The 20,472-nt window shown below is 38.5% G+C and overlaps 1 protein-coding gene across 1 annotated transcript in view; it reads left to right on the top strand.

The window, feature by feature from the left end:
• Window positions 1-219: 219 nt before the first annotated feature.
• Window positions 220-20,472, top strand: part of LOC120514542 (probable tubulin polyglutamylase TTLL9) — a 50,004-nt gene continuing 29,751 nt past the window's right edge. Inside the window, exons 1-5 of the mRNA XM_039734975.1 lie at window positions 220-357; window positions 6,741-6,869; window positions 7,613-7,659; window positions 11,348-11,440; window positions 19,571-19,682. Coding sequence (XP_039590909.1) covers window positions 6,855-6,869; window positions 7,613-7,659; window positions 11,348-11,440; window positions 19,571-19,682 — 267 coding nt within the window. The 5' untranslated portion in view covers window positions 220-357; window positions 6,741-6,854. The remainder of the gene's footprint in view (window positions 358-6,740; window positions 6,870-7,612; window positions 7,660-11,347; window positions 11,441-19,570; window positions 19,683-20,472) is intronic.

The raw sequence follows: 20,472 nt of genomic DNA, 5'->3' as shown, positions 1-20,472 counted from the left end.
GGCGCCCCATCTTTGGTTCCTAACTTGCTGTTGGTGTTGCCCCGTTAGATCCCGTCGTCTGCCCCCTCCGTGGATTAAGTGGAATCACATAATGTTTTGGTTTGGTTTGGTTTAACTCCCCCCATAACTCAGGACTAACTGTATCTTAGTTTAATCCTACTTATTAAAAACAAGACATTTACATCGAATACTTTCCAAACATCTGTGGGTTGTGTAATTTATGACGACCTCTTCCTGCTGCTGGAGTTTACTGTTTTGTTTTATAAAGTTATCGATATAATGGTATGGATCTCATTTTGCGAGAATATTTCTTTGAAGGAATACTCTGACGGCTTTGGAAAGGTCACCTCGGCTATGGTAGGTAACCTTTTAGTAGTATAGCGTTTCATGTTCGTTCAAGGCTGTCTTATTTTGCAAATGTTACTTTCGGAAATTTATATATGAAAGTCATGTATGGGGCAGCTGGTGGAATTGAGAGCATGTTTAAGTCTCACTATTTATCTTACTTTGTTTTTAAACAAATAATTTAACTGGCTGTAGCCAGGCATACAAGTATTGTGGTAAATGCTTTAGAGTTTTTCGAATATGGTACAAAATGTTACTTTTAGAACAGGCCGTAGTACCGGTATACGATGAGAAGCTGCGTGCGTGCGTCAGTCCGTACCTCCGTCCTGATGTGCGCTGCAGCTGATTCTCGCGCAAGTCGGCTTTTCATATTATGCAACAATATGGGTGAAAAAAACGTTTTAAGCCTCATCTATTATGCCAAGCACCACCCAAACCATGTATTTTATCTTCCACCCCAACTCATTGAGCCCTTATACTTTCATTTTGAAGAGCAGCGTTTGCAACTCCACGAGTGTGTGCCAGAGTTATTTGTGAAGCAGACAACTCCCCGTGCCGCTTTTAGTGCCACAGATGCCAAAACAAATTACAGTAATACTGACCAGTCTTGGGGAAATTCTGAGACATGTAATATACCTGGACTACACCTTCAATGTCATAAAAATACTCCTATGATCACCTTGGCACTGGCTTGGACCTTAAATTTCCTCGGTGTTAAAGAATCACTATATCACTATTGTTTTGACTGTTGTTTAAAGTCTTACTTACAGACATGAATCCAAGCATCATCCCCAGTTCTGAATTTTTTTTTCCTAGCACAAATTCAATAATTTGGGATTCTTCCTTTTTAGCACTAGATGTGATGATGCTTCATTTCAGGAGTTGACATTCTGGGTACCCAACATTCACACACCCTTCACATGTTACTTATTTATGAAGAATGGATTAACTGACTTGGAGTTAATCCCTACGGTGCCAGCTGTTTCCAGCTGCACCATTTGGTTCATGGTGACACTTTTTAAACAAAAAAATATAGTATTATTATTATGTTTGAGAACCATTCCTGCCAAGACATGATTCTGTAGTTCATGCCTTTATGTTCACTAGGGGAGAATACATACTTAAAGACTAAAGGATCTGGGCTGGGAACTCGAAGGTTGCCAGTTCAAATCCTGGCAGCAAGAGAAAGAATGCTACTCCATTGGTCCCTTAAGCAAGACCCTTAACCCCCAATTGCTCCAGGGTGTGCTGTACAAAATAGTGGGCGCTGTGCTCTCACCTCAGAAAACTGTCTCTGAAGAGAAAGTTGGAGTATGCAAAAAATTACAAACTCCTAATTCAAGAAATTGTACATGGATGCAAAAATCACAAAAAAAAAATCGTCCTTTAGCATAACCATTGTGGTCTTTGGCCGGCTTGTCATCCCGACCAATACCCCCAGGCCGCCAGATGGAGCCCTCCCTGCAGTATGGAGGTGCCCCGAAGACCAGCAGGGCATCATGGACAATGTAGTTTTCATCCACAGCCTTGCTGGATACCACAGGGGCCACAAGAGGGGGCTGCAGGGGGTAGCAAAGAGTCGTATGTGCCCTATAACCTGTAAGTGCGTCATAGGAAGAGCGACGACAGAAGTGACGTACTTCCGGGGTGAAGAAAAGGACTTGCACCTGACCTGGAAGTGATAAAGAATCACATGGCCTGGGGATTGGGAACACTTCCAGGTCAGGGAGTATAAAAGGACTGTGGGAGCTCTCAGACGGCGAGCTGAGCTGGGTGGATGGATGGCAACGTGTCTGGGAGCTGGAGGATTGTGTATTACTGTTAATGATTTGTGATTGTTATATGAATATAGTGGAGGAGAGGGTGCTTTGTGCACTGTGGCATAAAAATAAAGTCAACTATTGGACTTCTACCTGGTGTCACACCATTCAATAACAGCGTTGCAATACATAGCAAATATATCTAATAATTAGTATGGGCTTGTTATTTATGGTTTAGTATCAGTGGATGCCAGTGGCCATCAATAAAAGAGAAAATTTTAGATGGTAAATAGTGATACAGAGATTTTTTAAACATTTTTGCTATATTTACACACATTAACACATGTTTCAGTTTGAACTCGGAGTATAATAAATACACTATATGAGCTTATAAAACATACAGATTAATAAATGAGATTAGAGCTAATTTCCAGATGCAGACATAGAGTGAAATAGCAAGAAGATGTAGTGTATATGAAATTGTACCATTGTATTTATGTCACATTTTCTATTATTTGATTAAGAGGGTAGTTAGCACATCCCACTCCTGCTGTTTGTCCCCGTGTTTTTACCTCTGAGTACTTTTTTTATCCCTGATTATCAAGCCATGCAGCCTTTTGACGATTTCTCAGCCACAGATAAGCTTGCCCGGGTTCCTGTTGCACCAGAGACTATTTCACTAGTGGCTGTTTGTATATTAAGAATTAAACTAGCAAGCTGAGTGCTATTTTTCTCTGGAATTGTGACGTGTTTTGCCTCTGCCACTTATGGTGCGTGTTGGTGGTCTCAGGGTTCGCATTAGGCCACAAAATAGAAGAATCTTACTTTGTAGGGAGAGTTTGCCCACTGCAAAATACAAGTGCAGTACTTTCTTTTGTGGGTTCCAGCATCCATTTTGATTTGGATAAATACTGGGTGTAAATGTCCAGGTTGATTGTAGGGCTGTTTCTCATTTCCAGTGTCCCTCCTGTCCAACTTTCCAGCACACCAGACAACCACTTGGGTCTGTCTGCTGACCCTGCTGTGAAAATGAACCTCTTTGTAGTTGCTTATTTGGTTATAACTGTTCATTCATTAGTTATCACTCCTAAACATGACTAGAAACAAACTACATTATAGAGTGCATCGAAGACTTAACAGGTTTTTAACTAATAGTATAAAAGTATGTTAACTTATATAAAATTAATAAATTAGAAAATGCATAATAAAATCCAAATACTCTGAAACAGTCAGGGTTGCAACCTTTATTTCAAGAGCATAAACAAATCTGAGTATGTAAGTTTCAACTAATAATATATAGGTAATGAAAGGCACTATATGATGTATACCAGAAGATGCTATTTATATATAGATATGACAAGTTTTCCATCACAAACCTATAATATAAATAAATGCTTTTAATATGGTGATCCCTGACAAACTGGTCTCTAAACTCCTCAACCAGTATCCAAGCATGTCAATCTGCAGCTAGATCAAGAAATTTTCTAACAGACTATAGGATGTAAGCGGCATTCACAGGGATGTGTGTTGAGTCCCATACTTGGATTCAGGAGACTGAAAAATGCCAACCTACCTCAGCAGGTTATGTCCAGAATTTATGGTAGTACTCCAGAGAGCATACTAACTTGCTGCAGTATAATATAGTTGGCAGGCTGCACTGCAGTTAATTGAAAAGATCTGCAAAGAGTGGTAAAGGCAGGCAACACATCATCATTGGTGCCATACTCCCAGATTTGGAGGTGTGGTGTGTGACATTCGATGCTACAAGAAGGCCCTGGATATCATTGTCATATCAATAACAACAACATTTATTTATTTGTATAGCACATTTTCTTACAAACAATGTAGCTCAACATCCTTTACAAGACATCCACGAGAAAGTTACAAGAAAATAAAAACAATTAAGATTAGGCATTAATAATAATAATAAAAAAGATTAGACATTAATATTAAAAGAATGAGTACCCAAAGAAAAACGTGTGGTCAGATGGCCGGGAGGACAGTCAAAAGAAAAATAAATACTCCAGTTTGGCAGGAGAAAAAAAAATCTGTGGGGGTTCCAAAGCCAAAAGACCACCAGCACCAACTTGGCATTCTACCCAACATAAATGTTCTTAAATTCACATGATAGGATTTGATGAGTTGGTCTTGTGGACCTCAGACACCCGCCATCATTACAGATGGCTTCATGATGCCTAGATCAGGTGGTGGCAGCGGTGCAGATTGCCAGAATAGAAGAACCGGAAAAGGCGGCAGAGAATAGAACAGATTAGTAAAGATTGCAGATCTATGATGAATTAGATAACCCTATGCCCATATAGTCTATTAGGAATACAACTAAAATGTAGCTACTAAAAAAATAATTTAAAATAAAGGGTTTTCAGCAGTTTTTATAAAGTGTTCTACAGCATTAGCCAGATGAATTTCTATTGGTAAAGTAATCCAGATTTTAGGTGCATAACAGCAAAATGCCACCTCACCACTTAAGTTTAGCTCTTGAAATTATAAGCAGACCTTCATTTGAAGACCTAACGTTATGACTTTCAGTGTATGGAAACAGGCATTCTAGAATATAGGACGGAGCAAGAGCGAGATTATTTATGGTGTTGTAAACCATTAGTGGGTATTTTAAAGTCAGTTCTGAATAACACATGTAATTAATAATGTAATGACACTAAAACTGTGCTCAGATGTTTGTTTCTAGTTAAGATTCTGCCTGCTGCATTCTGTACTAACTGCAACTGGTGTCTTTCTTAGGCAGTTCTGTTAGAGACCTGTTAAACTCAGGACACTACATGTTTGATCTTTTGCCCCTTGACTAATTCTTCAGGGCCATACATGTATGCCCTACCTAACTTCAAAACATCTGCTATCCTATAGCTGCAAAAATGCTGTCTTGAAACCAGTGCTAGCTGGAACCAATTCAACGGTCTAGGCGAGCTAGCAGGGCATCGCTCCTCATTGTCTATATTCTCTGTATATACCATAGACAGAGCGAGCACACTTTTAATTTCATAAACAATTTCATGACGACTCAGGGTTACCTTGGTGTCCAGAGTGCTTCCCCTTAACTTTCATCTGTGGTGCCCCTCAGATGATAGTGTCCTGAGTGGCTGCCTGTTTCGCCTAATGAGTTGACCAGCTCTGCCTGCAACCTGTCCAACACTCCCATCACAAAGGCCATACAGTTCAGAAATGTGAACCCCATGTCCCCACCATCAGATATTATCTCATAATATGTGTAATAAGCCCTTGATTGTAAACCTGCTTATTTCTGTTCTCTATTTTGCAGTTTCTTATGCCTGTGTTATGTTCCATTTGTTTTGTGGTGGTCCCATAAATCCTGAGAGCCTTCCTCAGTTCCTGCAGTTCATTTCAAATGCATTATGAAGTTGATGAGTGTTACTTGTGGGTTATTCCATATCAATACAACCAATAGCCCATGCACTTTGGACTCACAACATTCCTGGAAAAACTACCAAGTGTACCCATGTTAGTCAGGAGACACCTTGTAAATTTATTTTAATGCAAGATGAATACTTTCCAAGATAGGTTTTTTTTTGGTTGTTCATTTTATCCTGTCTCATTTTTTTCACCAAATTTCACAAACTCAAGAACTAAACAACCGAGCAGGCCCACACTTTGCATGCTGGTACATTATTTGGTATAGTATGTGACAAAATGAAAACATTTGGTGCAGATGACCCTGCACGGTCAAAGCAAGATGATGAAGGTCCAGATATATGTCTTAGACTTTGTTTAAAGAAATTGACCACAATTTGAGTTGAGTTTTGGCTTAGCTGTGTTTAGGCCTTTGTAAAACATAGACTTTTGACTTTTAATAATTATACAAGCTTTTTGAAAAAAAGCAATAAACAGTAACTATCAGGGTTTGAACAGCAGACCTCACAAATCCAAAAAACAGTTTGGACTTCATTTTCAGAGCACCCTAATGGCATGTGAGAATGTGCAGATATATTTCTTTTTGAAATATTTTTCAATTATTCTACATTGTGCTTTCTTTCTCAAAACATGTGTTTTTTTTTTATTTAACATAAAACTGTGTTAAATTTGACACCCCTCTCCCTCACAAAATTGGCTTTATCTTGGGAAGTATCTATATTGCATCAAAATAATTTTACAGGGTGTCTCCTGGATAACATGGGTACACTTAATTATTTTTTCAGAATTGTTTGAGACTGAAGTTCGTGGAAGTTCTGGAAAATTGGTTCATTTGATATGGAATGACCCTTGTGTTTTTGCTGTGATGTGCTATTTTGATTCATTGGATTTTTGATAATTTTGTACTTTTTTTTGTTTTACTTTGCCTTTATATTGTGTATTAGGGCTTGTTCAATGTGGGTTGCATTTGCTGGCATCTCCTTTGTGCCTTGAGTGCTCTAAAAAGTTTGTATACTTAGAAGGCATTTTTGTGTTAATAAAGCTTTTATAAGGATTCTAAGTCGCCCTTTTTGTATTTAGCTAGGATTTGTAACCAGAGTTCCCCCTCTAGTGGAAATTTTTGGAAGTGCTCCTGAGACTTGCACGCTTTGGGACTCCCAGCCATAATATATGTATGGAAGCACTGTTAACTGGCAAAAACTAATACCCTGTTTGTGTAAATATTATTAACAGTTCTGCAAGAATAAGATCATCTAGTGAATACGGAGCAACTGTTTCCAGCCCTACTCTTTAATATTAGAATGGAAATGAGCATCGTATCAGCAGTGGCAACAAGTGACTACACATATGGCAAAATATAAGGTATGCAGAGAATTACAAAACAGATTGGATGTTTTGTTAAGTTGTTATATGATATTTAAATTTACCCATTCCATTTCAAATACCAATCCTAATAATAGTAATAATACATTTTATTGTCTAATTCTGAATTGGCACAACCTAAATGGGGCAAACAAGGCAAACACCCTATGGGTTAATAATGAAATATTTTTTTTCTACAATGTGAAGTTGAATGCCATATTCTTTTCTCTGGTTTTTGTCAAAATGTCATTTTATGGTCTTTACTTCTTATTTTCATCACCATTTTAATGCCTTGTTTTTTTTCTTAGTATTTGTAGATACTACACATAGTTTAGCACCAATGTGTTTGCACTAGTATTTGTTTTCACTCGTATTTCGATTGCAGAATATTGTATTCTCTTCGGGAATTGGTGCCATAAAAACATTTTGAGAATATAAGACATGTGATGGGTTGCCAAGCAGAAGGGGACACAGGACAGGGTCAGGGTCAGGAAGAGAAGTGAAAAAACCTTTAGCTTTTTAAAAAGTGAAATGATCTATGCTTTATTCCTTAATGTGTATCCTATATTTTTAATATTCTTTTAGAGTGCATACAAATATTTTGTATCGTACTGAAGGCCGTGGTTATTTTAAAAACCCTGTCTGCTTGAAGGCCAAAATAAGAGTTCAGTTTTGCTCAATGTAAATATCACTAATGTACAAAGATATTTAACGCATTTCAAACACGTTTCTGTCTTCTTCAGAACATTGGGTTTAAAATACAAAATACTATTCAAAAGAAGAGGGATAGGTAAGTTTATCATCATTATGGTATTTCATATAATAAAGTTTAATGTAGATTCATATGAAACATTTCAGTTTTATTCTTTATGTGTTTTGCATATTACAACAAAATATTTACTTTAAATAATGACAGTGATCGCAAATTGGATTAGACTTTACACCCATCCACCCATTTACTAAATCTGCTTATTCGGAGCAGGGTTGTAAGGACACTGGATCCTATCCCAACAAGACAGGAAAAATTCCTGGTCAGAGCACCACTGCATAGCAGGGTGAAAACACACACACACACAAACACACACACATAAGCACCAAGGGCCAATTTAGCATCCCCAGTCCATCTAAATGGATTATGGGTGGAAACCTGTGTGGACATGGGTAGAACGTGCAAGCTCCATACAAGAGAGCACCCAGGACTTGAACTCCAGTCTCCTTATTGTGAGGCAGCAGTGCTACCACTGTGCCACCATGCCTCCCACGTTATGCTCATGCTATGTCAATTAGACTCTTACTGACTCAGTCTAACTCATAAAAGTTGTAAAATTGATTAAAATATGTGTTTTTGATAATCACAGATGTTAGTTTTGTTAGTTCTATTGCAACGTCTGCGTTTGATGGAGAATAGGCATGCTGTACTCATTGGAGCAGTATTTCGGTCATGGAGGTGTATGCTTATACAGCTTGCTATAAGTAGGAATTTGTGATTTACTGAATAATATCTGATACTTCTGCAAAACTCGCAATTCATCAATTGGTGAGTAGGTACACTCTTAAAAGTAAAGGTGCCATTGTAGTTCTTCAGAGCGATGCCTTAGAGAAGAAGTGTCCAAATCTGATTGTCGAGGCCTTGCATTGGCCGCAGCCTTTGCTTCCTGCCACCTTCTTAAATCTGTGATAAATTTCTGCTGTTATTTGACTTCTTCTCCCTTCATTTTTATTGCCTTGTTTTTTTAAGATTCAGTCTTCTGAATTGCTTCTTTTTTCCTTAAATGAGTGTCAAATAGAAATGAAATGTGAAGTGAACCAAGAGATGACCAGCTAAGACAGAGCCTCAAACTCCAAACTATTTCACTAAAATTTTCATAATTAGAAAAACATTCTTGTTGTTCAAGCCATTATTTCATTCTTGCTGCTGTCATTCAGACATAGATTTTCTTTTTTCTAAGAGTATCATCAGATCAGCATTACTGAGACCTTCACCTTTCTTTATTTTCAGATATTGTATCATGAACACAGGTTTACCAGGTCATGTGTTGGCTCATTTTGTATCTCATTATTGTCAGTCAGTCATTATATAACCTGCTATATCCTAACTACAGGGTCACGGGGGTCTGCTGGAGCCAATCCAAGCCAACACAGGGTGCAAGGCAAGAACAAACTCCGGGCAGGGTGCCAGCCGACCGCAGGGCACACACACACACTAGGGACAATTTAGGATCTCCAATGCACCTAACCTGCATGTCTTTGGACTGTGGAAGGAAACTGGAGGACCCGGAGAAAGCCCACGCAGACACGTTAGAACATGGAAACTCCACGCAGGGAGGACCCTAGGCAGCATCTCATTATTGTTTGGCTGTAATTAAGGAAAAAATAAACAAGTAGGGGGTCTGAATCTGAAACAGCAAGTCAATTAGAATTAAGGCAAAATGTTAATCAGCAGCAAAAACTGGTCACTAATTAAGAAAAGGGTTAAAATGAAAATCTGTTGCTGCTATGCTTCCCCCAGTTTTGGAGATCGAGAACTCGGCCATAGAGGAACCATTTTTGGTTCCCGAAAGAAGCATCATCGTGAAATTTAAATCCAGAACAGGTTCCATAAATAACAATAAATAGATAACGGTTTTGTGAAATACCAGTGGGTTCTTGGTTTTTAAAGGACTCTCACTGCATACAGTAACACAGTCGGGTTTTCTTGATCTGTTGTGTCCTGCTAGGTAGCCAACAAAACATTACAGATTTCTGGTTTGTCCGCATATTAGGAACCCTTTCAAAGCCCAAAAAACCCATTTTATATGCATTGGACCATTCCTAGAAATAAACCTAGTAAAGTGCCATTGAAGAACCTTTTTTGTAAGACTGATGTATTACTGATTACATGAACAATACACAAAAACAAAGAAACTCTTCTATCTGTGCCTCAGAGGCTGACACAGACATTTTGGATCATCAGGAAAGAAGTACTCCTAAGTCAGCACAGCAGTTTACACAACGGACAGGCCGAGGTCTGTTTTTATGAATATGTTCTGGTGCACAGATCTTTGCATCCCTGCCTGTGGCGTGCATTTTTATCTCGAGCTTTAAAATGGTCAGTAGTATTCTTAATTAACATTATTTAATAATAATAAAATAATACATTAACCCTTCAAATGTATTATGTAATGAAACTCTGTATACGATAGATGTATGTTATACAACAGGAAAGCACAGTATACCCTCACTTGTCACCTTATTATACATAAGAGCCTGACAGTGAGTAATTTCCACATAAAGCTAACGGGTATCTAAAGTGTAGCCCAGAGATGCTGTCTCATGACAACTCCAAGGTTTCCTATAGTTGTTACAGAGTAGTTGTCCATAATGGCTAAATTAATCTCATCTCACTGATCCTGAGCTAAAGTGAGAAGACCACCACTTCATTAAGGCAGTTTTAGTTGTACTACTCCTAGGACTTTTTTAGCCTTTTGGCATTGAGTATTAATCTCAGTGCTGAAAAAGCCCATTTGAGTTTTCTTGCTCTGCTTCTTTGAAGGGATACCCCTGACCAACAAATTATGTTCAGACATTGCCATGCTTGTATCACAAGACCTATATGTGCCATGGAAACACACTATTACTACCTTGCCAACACCAACCTACATTTTTGACACCCAACAGTGTGGTCCATGGACTCTTGGGGATTTCAGTATACCTTAGTCTTTCTCATGAACATGAATCACCATAAATTAAATTCATGGGACCAGGCAATTTTCTTAGAATCATAAAGTGCCAATGCATATGTTCCCTTTTCCCTGTGCAATTGCACCTTCTTGTCTTTTGGTAACAAGCATGGGATTCAGTTAGCTACTCATCTGTTTTATCCAGCCTATGACAGGGGACAGTGAGGTGTGCATCCTGATATGTCCCCTTCAGTGCTATTTTAGTACTAGCTAAAGGCATAATGTATCATCCACTGTCAACTCCCTTCATTAAAGTCCTGTCTCTAATTACAGTGCTGGTGTTTGCAGAATAGTTTTTAACTTATGATCTAATTCCTAATATATCTGTGACAGTATCATGCTTGAAAATGTCAGTAGAGTTGGGTGATGGTTACTGATTCAATTATACTGTTCATCCACATCTGGTACTCACCACCAAGCAACATAAATTGTTAGTAATGTCTATGCCTTCCTGTTTTAAATAGCATTTTCTGCATATAAGATACAGTCAGTGATTAACCAAACAGTACTATATGAAGGCCAGAAGTACCTAATAAATTGATCACCCAGTGTAGGTTATAGATACAAGAAATAAAATGACGGTCCACTAAAATGGAGAGTTGCATTTTCTGACCTGAAATATACATATTTTTACAGTTTTGGAAATCACTCAGATTTTTATCAGTGGGTGCCTCCTTTTGCTACAATTACTATAATGATTATGGTCCTTGTTATTCATTTTGTGCATTTTGTGTTGGCTTCTACCATTTGTTAATTTAGTGAGCCACGAGGCTGCATCCGATTTCGGTGCTCCCTAACCAACACTATCCTGGATGTACTGCGACAGCGACCAGGCTGGATAGAAGCCAAAGAGTAAGTCAATTGGCAGAATAAGAACAGACTGTCATCTTTTCAGTACACTTTGTGATTAAAGTGGCCTAAGTCTAATGTCAAGGAAGACTGAGTTTTAAATTAAAGATATGAAAATGTTGACCCTATAAACCTTTAAATGAAGTGAGCAGGCTGGAATCAGGCTGCATTTGTATATGTATTCTACACACCAAAGATCTTTTTTAAGTTGACATCTTGATATTTCATACTGAAACATGTCTCGGCATTATAAAACCATTGCTTTGACCTGGCTGTTTCAGAAGGGTGGCTCTATTTCAGTCTTTCTTGTACATTTGATCAGATGAGATCTTGTTTTTGGTATCTTTAAGTCTTTATACAGTGTAATAAAATAAAATAATACTTAATTAACGTTTTCTTAAAATGAATTCAAACTTTTAAGTATTGCACTTTGTTATAGACTCTATGTAATGCTGATATTCAGTGTTAGAATTATCCTGTGTAACATGCCAGGTGTCCAAGCGAGGCTCTTCATAGAAAAAGGCAGGCTCTGCATTCAGAACTCAGCCTCCTGACAACTAAAGAAACCGAACAACTAATTTACAAATCCAGACATCATCATTATGAACATGGAGAAAGCTAATAAGCTTTTAGCGCAACAAATTCACAAGCAAGATGCATAGCGCAATCTCGGTAATTACTAACACGAACGGAGATAAAATCATCGAACACAAAAATATAATGTACACTTTTAGAGACTACTATAAATCCCTATATACTACTGAGTTTAAAGAAGACAATATACAATCTAATGCATTTCTGGATAAATTACAGATACCACAAATTGACGCTATTAGTGTGGAGGAGCTCGATAAACCTCTGTCATTATCAGAATTACTGGATGCTATAAAGTCACTCCAAGGTGGAAAAGCAGCAGGCCCTGACGGCTACCCTGCAGAGTTTTACAAGAAATTCTCGCTCAGCTAGCTCCCTCCTATTAGCAACATTTACAGAAGCCAGAGATAACCAATCTCTTCCACAAACCTTTCGCCAAGCACTAATCACTGTCTTCCCAAAACAAAATAAGGACTTATTACAATGTGCATCATACAGACCAATTTCACTTCTGAATAACGACGTTAAAATACTCTCTAAAATCATAGCTAGAAGGATGGAGAAAGTGCTCCCCTCAGTAATATCACAAGACCAAACTGGATTTATTAGGGGCCGACACTTATCTTCAAATCTTGACGCCTGTTTAATGTAATATACTCACCAACTAAATCAAACACCCCAGAAATATTATTATCATTGGATGCAGAAAAAGCATTCGACATGATTGAATGGAAATACCTTTTACTATTTTGGAGAAGTTTGGGTTTGGCCGAACATTTGTGCATGGATTAAATTACTGTATACTAACCCAGAAGCTTCAGTTTGCATCAATAACATTTGCTCAGACTACTTTAAACTAGAGCGTGGCACAAGACAAGGATGCCCTTTGTCACCACTGCTGTTTGCAATTGCCATTGAACCACTGGCAATACATTGTCGAAATACTGATCAGATAAAGGGGATTAGCAGAGAAGGACTGGAACAGAAAATCTCATTATATGCAGATGACATGGTACTGTATATATCGGACCCAGAAAATTCTGTGCCTGCAGTCTTAGCAGCACTCACAGAATTTCAAAAGCTCTCTGGTCTCAGAATTAATCTGAATAAAAGTGTACTCTTTCCGGTGAATTCAAGCATATAATATTAGATTAGACACCCTTCCTTTTATCATTGCAGAACAGTTTAAATACCTCGGGGTAAACATCACAAGTAAACATAAAGCTCTTTATCAACAAAATTTCGTCTCTGCATGGAAAAAATTAAACAAGACTTGCATAGATGGTCAACCCTTCATCTCACACTAGCTGGAAGAATTAACACTGTTAAGATGAATATTCTTCCTAAGCTCCTTTTTATTTCAAAACATACCAATATACATTAATAAATCGTTCTTTAAGCAATTAGATTCAACAATAACCTCATTTATTTGGAATTCTAAACATCCACGCATCAAAAGAGCGACCCTACAAAGACAAAAGGCAGAAGGCGGCATGGCTCTACCTAACTTCCAGTTTTATTACTGGGCAAATATACAGTCGATAAGAACCTGGACACAAATAGAAGAACATACACAGGCATGGACCGCAATAGAAGTAAAATCCTGCAGTACTTCTTTGTATTCCTTGCTTTGTGCTCCAATAAACACACGTTATCGGCAATACACTAATAACCCAATTGTGCTCCACTCACTTAGAATCTGGAACCAATGTAGAAAGCATTTTAAGACGGAGAAGCTTCTTTCTGTGGCACCTGCAAAAGAACCACCTCTTTCAACCCTCACAAACATATGCAGTTTTAATATCTGGAAAAATTTGGAATTAACTTGCTTAGAGATCTTTATATAGACAACGTCTTTGCATCCTATGAACAATTACATTCCAAATTTAACATTCCAGCTACAAATTTCTTTCACTATCTTCAAATCAGGAACTTTGTTAAACAGAACCTTCCAGATTTTCCTCATCTTGCACCCTCATCCACGCTGGAAAAATTATTGCTCAATTTCAAGGAGTTAGACTCCATCTCTACAATATATAAAATCCTTTTACAATCCCTTCCTTTCAAAGATCCAAGAGGACACTGGGAAAATGACCTCTCAATTAATATATCAGAAAAGGAGTGGAAAGTAGCAATGCAGAGAATTCACTCAAGCTCCATATGCGCAAAGCATACAATTATACAACTCAAAATTATATATCGAGCACATCTGTCTCGACTAAAACTCTCCAAAATGTTTCCAGGGCATGATCCAACCTGCGAGCGTTGCAACCAAGCCCCAGCCTCACTAGGTCACATGTTCTGGGCCTGCACCAAATTAACATTATTCTGGACAAAAATTTTTAATTACCTCTCAGACAGTCTTGGACTCACAATCCCTCCTAACCCATTAACAGCTGTGTTTGGGGTTCTTCCAGAGGGTCTTAAAGTGGAGAAAGACAAACAAATTGTGATTGCATTCACTACACTGTTGGCACGCAGACTTATTCTGATAAACTGGAAGAGCCCAAACTCTCCTCTTTTAAGTCAGTGGGAAACTGATGTGTTATATTATTTAAAATTGGAAAAATCAAATACTCAGTTAGAGGATCTGTGCAGACTTTTTCAAAACATGGCAGGATCTAATCAGTAATATTTTGAAATGATTTTATAAAGCACAGAGAATTTGTTGATTTAGGTATTTTTACAAGCCTTAAATTTTACACCGTTTGGCTTGCTCTCTCTCTCAAGGGTGGGGATCGATCTGTTCTTAGCATAATTCTTTTTTTTTTGTAAAAACTTGATTGCTATGTATTGATTGTAATAAAATTAATAAATAAAAAAAAAAAAAGAATTATCCTGTATTAATTTACCTGAGAAAATGTGCTAAGAACAAGGCTGGTTTAATTATTAAGCAAAATACGCACATGCTTAGGGCTTCAAGGGAAGGGGCAACACAGAAATATATCCTTATTATCCTTATATATAATAATAATAATAATAATAATAAATTTTACTTATATAGCATTTTATATAAACAATCTCAAAGTGCTACAGAGTAAAATAAAGTAAAACAAAAAGACCTAAAAAAAATACTTCAATAATAAAATTTCTGTCTAAAAAGATAAGTTTTTAAATCTCGTTTAAAAACATCAATCGACTGTGGGGCTCTCAGGTAATCCGGGAGGGCGTTCCACAGTCTCGGCACCACAGCACCCATGCTGCTGAGCTTAGTTCTGGGAACTTGAAGAGTGTTAATGTGTACAGAGCGGAGTGTACATGAAGTATGATGGGTAAGGAGTTCCTGTAAATAATGGGGGGCATGCCCATAAATACACTGATGAGTAAGGAGGGGAACCTTATACTCTATTCTAAGTGAAACAGGGAGCCAATGAAGGGTTTTCAAAATAGGAGTGATGTGGTCATACTTTCGCAACCTCATTAGAATTCTGGCAGCACAGTTCTGAATATACTGGAGTCTCTGGATACTTTTACCAGGAATCCCGTTAAAAAGCGCATTGCAATAGTCCAACCTGGAGGAGACAAAGGCATGAACAAGCCTCTCTGCATCCGCCAGAGTAAGTATAGGTTGGAGTTTAGCAATGTTGTTGAGATGATAAAAAGAAGATTTAAAAAGACATTTATTATGGGTGTCAAAAGTGAGTCGAGATTCCATTTTAACACACACATTAGTGACAGATATAGAAAGAGGAATGTTTTGACCAGAGAATGTAATACCAGTAATGATAGAAGAACGAAGATGATGTGGTGTGTCAACTAAGATGGCTTCTGTTTTGGATCTGTTCAACTGAAGAAAGTTAAGCCTCATCCATGCCTCTATCTCCTCCAAGCAGATAGTCAAAGTAGATGTTGGCAGAGGAGCATTAGAGGAGGTGGGAGTAGTCCTGAGGTAAAGCTGAGTGTCATCAGCATAACAATGGAAGGATAAACCATGTCTGTCAATGACAGTTCCAAGGGGAAGCATATAGATGCTGAAGAGAATAGGGTCCAAAACAGAGCCCTGTGGGACACCACAGGTAACATTGTGGGTATAGGATTTTGCACTACCCAAGGCAACATACTCAGTTCTACCAGTCAGGTACGATGTAAACCAGTTAAGAACATTTCCAGAAAGTCCAATAGTGTATTGCAGGCGATGAAGGAAAATGTTATGGTCTATCATGTCAAAAGCAGCTGTCAGATCAAGAAGGATAAGTAGAGAAGGAGAGCCAGTATCTGCTGTCATTAGAAGTTCATTAGTAACCCTGACCAGGGTTGTTTCAGTACTATGGCCAGGGTGAACACCAGACTGAAAATTCTCAAACAAGTTGTTCAGTTTGAGGTGATAATGAAGTTGAGCTGCAACTATTTTCTCCAGAACTTTAGAAAGAAATGGAAGATTGGAGATGGGCCTATAGATAGAGAGAACTTCAGGATCAAGGGTGGATTTTTTCAATAGAGGTCTGATGACAGCAGTTTTTAATACAGAAGGAATATGACCAGTCAAAAGAGAATGATTTATAATCCTAGTGATAAGTGGAGAGACAGCAGAGATGTTGGCCTTCAGCAGAGTTGCACCTCTCATCGGTAATCTCAGAGTAAACACATGAAGGAGGTTTTAGAAGGTGATTTATAGTTGAGAAAAGTTATTTGGGATTCCTGGCACTATTACTAATAATAGTGGAATAGAACCTGGACCGTGCAACCTTCAAATCTTCTGCATACTCCCTCTTATGTTCCTATAATCCAGTTTATGAACAGTCAATCCAGAAGCCTTAAGTCGCCGCTCAAGGACACGCCCAGCCGCCTTCATTTTTCGCAGTTCACAGGTATACCAGGGAGCTGAGCATGAAAATGAGACGGACCTAGATGTTAAGGGACCGTGAAGGTCCAGGAGATTGCTTAGGGACTGGTTGTAGAAATCCCCAAGGTCATCAAAAGTGCAGGAGCTGGTAAAATCAGAGGAGAGACATTTAAGGTCCAAGGCAAGGCATCTACATTAATGTTCTTCAGATTTCTGAAATGAACCTGTTGTTTTTGTTTGGTACAAGAAGAGAAAAAAGGCAGCTCCATTGACACTACTTTATGATCAGAAATACCAAGATAATATACTTGTAGATTATTAATTGAGACAACATTTGAAATGACCAAATCAAGTGTATGACCCCTAGAATGTGTAGGGACATTAACATATTGTTTTAAATTAAGAGGATCTAACAGCTCAAGGAAATCAGCAGTGAGATAACTTGTGGGATTGTCAACTTGAATATATCTCCAAGGATTATGATGTTAGCAGAAGTAGCTCAAAGTGTTGTGAAAAGATCAGTCATTTCCGGGATAAAGGCAGAATTGGGTTTTGGAGGTCGATAAATAAGGAGAACAGTCATGAGAGTAGTGGGCTTACTGTACATTTAAATGCACGGCACTTGCAGGAAGATATTGCGGGTAGCAAGATAGGGGGCAACCCCAGATCCTGATGGTGGATAGCTAAGCCACCGCCACACCCAGTACTGCATGCTGCCTCCAAGTAGCTGTAGCCAGAAGGACAGGCTTCATTTAGAGCAGAGTAAGCCTCTGACTGGTGCCAGGTTTCTGTTAGACACATGAAGTCCTTTCTCTCTAATATGTTCTTCAATCAATGTGGATTTATTACCAATGGATTGAGAATGAAACAATTCAAATTTGACCAATAACTACGGAGTAAATCTCTCTACAGGTCGTAAGACATTAAAATCCACTCCACACTGCTTAAAATCCACTCCATAACACAATTCCAACCGAGGATGTAGGGATATCACAGCGTTTTTTACAATGGCTCGGGTATTTCCCATGCTAGAGCGCAGAGATCTCACGGTACTTCCAATGTTAATAGCAGTTGGGGCAACTGTGCTCTGATGATGCGTCAAACATGCAACGAGTGACCAGAAAGATGGAATGCCGGTATGTTTGACAAACTTTTGACCAGAGCCTCTATGAATGTAACAAGGACGGCAAAGAAGTCCAAGTTCTTCAACAGTAGGTATAGCAACTTCAGGAGTGGTTCCAGGATTAAATCGGTGAAGTTGTAAGCTGGAATACCTGAACACCATTCTGACCAAAAAGGAAGGAATGCCATCCAGACAGCGCCGTAAACTCCAAAACAGATGACAACACCGTATATCCAGGTACCAGGTGAGTAAACAATAAAAAAACTTGATAAAATCCATAAAATCCACAGCAGACGGCAAAACAGTGTATACGGGCGTCAGGCGAATAAACAACAACAACTTAAACTTAAACCCAGACTCCAAACAAAGTCAGAGTCAGAGGGAGAAGCGGTGAACATTCAACGCCAGCGTCCTCTCCTCTTTGTATCAACAATTATATATAATTTGATACTATCTGTATGCATGTTGTTCGCGCCAATACCCCGTATGTATGGTGTTCGCCTCAATACCTTGACTCAATACAAGTTAGAACCATGCAATGGGACTCTGCCTCTGTAGTTAGAACATAACGTGGCAAACGCGGACGCAGTATTGCATGATTGGCTAAGAATGTTCGAATGCTTCAGTGACGCCGCTGGACGGCTGAGCATAGTAAGTCGGTGTTAGTTTGAGCAGATAACAGTAAGTTCGGTTGGTTTTTGGAACATTGCTTTGGTGGGGCATACTTTCCAGGACTAACATTGTCGACTGACTTAAACCCTTTGACAGCTCCAGAACCGTAAGTAATTTAGAACGTATCGCCATTTGCTTGGTACGTCGAAATCTATCTTTGGGCAGTTTGGTTTTGGCATCCATCCTTCTGACATCTATTGGCAAACTGAGTAATGACAGCTGGGTATTAACAACAGCCATTGTTTAAATTTTAGAAAATCTCAGATCTAAACTGACCACGCCAACAGTCGTAAAATATGGTTTGTTTTGAAAATTTGTTTGACGGAAAAAATCAAATGAGGTGCGCCAAAGAGCTGAGTTCACGTCTCGCAGCCCCGTTTAAACAGGAAACTTTTCATTACATCTGCCGAAAAGGTCTATTTTAAGCACAAATCAGTGCCATGATAACAAAATCATTTCAAGGACTTAAAAAACAAATAATTATTTGCAGAGAAAGTATGGATTTCACAAACGTAGAATTTGTAGCCTGATTCAATCGGGCTCCCAGTCACTAGTAAAATAATAAAATAGTTGTAGAGGTTAATGATATATTAAACTTGGGAATACAACAAAATTAGAATATGATAAATGCCACACGGTTCATCAAGGCTCATGTGATCGTTCTTGCCTTGGTCATGTCAGCTGTCCCGAGTGAGTGCAGCTCATATATATGGGGGCACCAAAACCTTTAAAGTGCTTAGGGGCTCTAAAGTTCTTAATCCAGCCCTGGCTAAGAAATATGTGCCATAATTATATTATATAAAAAAGCCATTTCAATTTTGCATGATTAGAATTTTGTATAAATATAACTGCTCGAATGGTGAACATTTGTTTTCAAACAAGCTCTGTCTCAAGATGTATTGTTTAGAAATAGGAGGTTAGCCTGAATGTTTCAAAACTTCTAAGGTGTTTCTGGTTTCAGTGACAGCGAATGGGATTTCTACTGGTGTGATGTTGGCTGGCTCCGGGATAATTTTGATCACATGTATCTGGAAGAGCATGTTCGAATTAGCCATTTCCGTAACCATTATCAGGTAGGAGCAGGTGTCATTTATATAACTTTTACAGTAATATAATTTTCAATACTCCAATGAAAACCTTCTGTATTATATAGTGAGACTGTCTATGCTGAATCCTTAATTATTTGCCTGTGGTGGAAAAAGGGCAGTTTATATTGAGAGAGGACATGCTGGTGATGGGTATAACAGGAGTGGTGGCTCTGAGGCTAGGGATCTGCACTGGCAATCGGAAGGTTGCTAGTTTGAATCCCGTAAATGCCAAAAGAGACTCTGCTGTGTTGGGCCCTTGAGCAAGGCCCTTAGCATGCAATTGCTGAGCACTTTGAGTAGTGAGAAAAGCATTATATAAATGCAAAGAACTAACTACTGCTAACTAACAGAACAAGATGCAGAGGACAGAAAGATATGGAAGAAAATGATCCGCTGTGGCAACCCCTAACGGAAGCAGCCAAAAGAAGAAGAAGAAATTGAAATGGACCTGATGTAACGATATTTGGAGCACGTTCATGACCAGAAATCAATTAAATCTTTTATTAATGCACTGATTGATTGACCACCAATCTAAATCAGCCGATTTTCACTGCAAAAGACTTGATGAGTGATTTTTTTCCCCTCCCAGCATCTGCTTTTCTGAGCTTTATGATGTTTTGGTTGCAATGCTTCATTATGCGTATTATTACAGTAGTTGAGCAAGTGCACGTCATTTTGCTGTGAACTTTCTGTATAGAGAGAGCACTAAGGCAGATTTTACCAGAGAGAGAGAGAAGAAAAGAGAGTAATATTAGCATTTACATTAAAGAAAGTG

The sequence above is a fragment of the Polypterus senegalus genome, chromosome 14 (assembly GCF_016835505.1).
Source record: "Polypterus senegalus isolate Bchr_013 chromosome 14, ASM1683550v1, whole genome shotgun sequence".
Classification (NCBI taxonomy): Eukaryota; Metazoa; Chordata; class Cladistia; order Polypteriformes; family Polypteridae; genus Polypterus; species Polypterus senegalus.
This window is presented reverse-complemented; position numbering and strand designations above follow the sequence as displayed.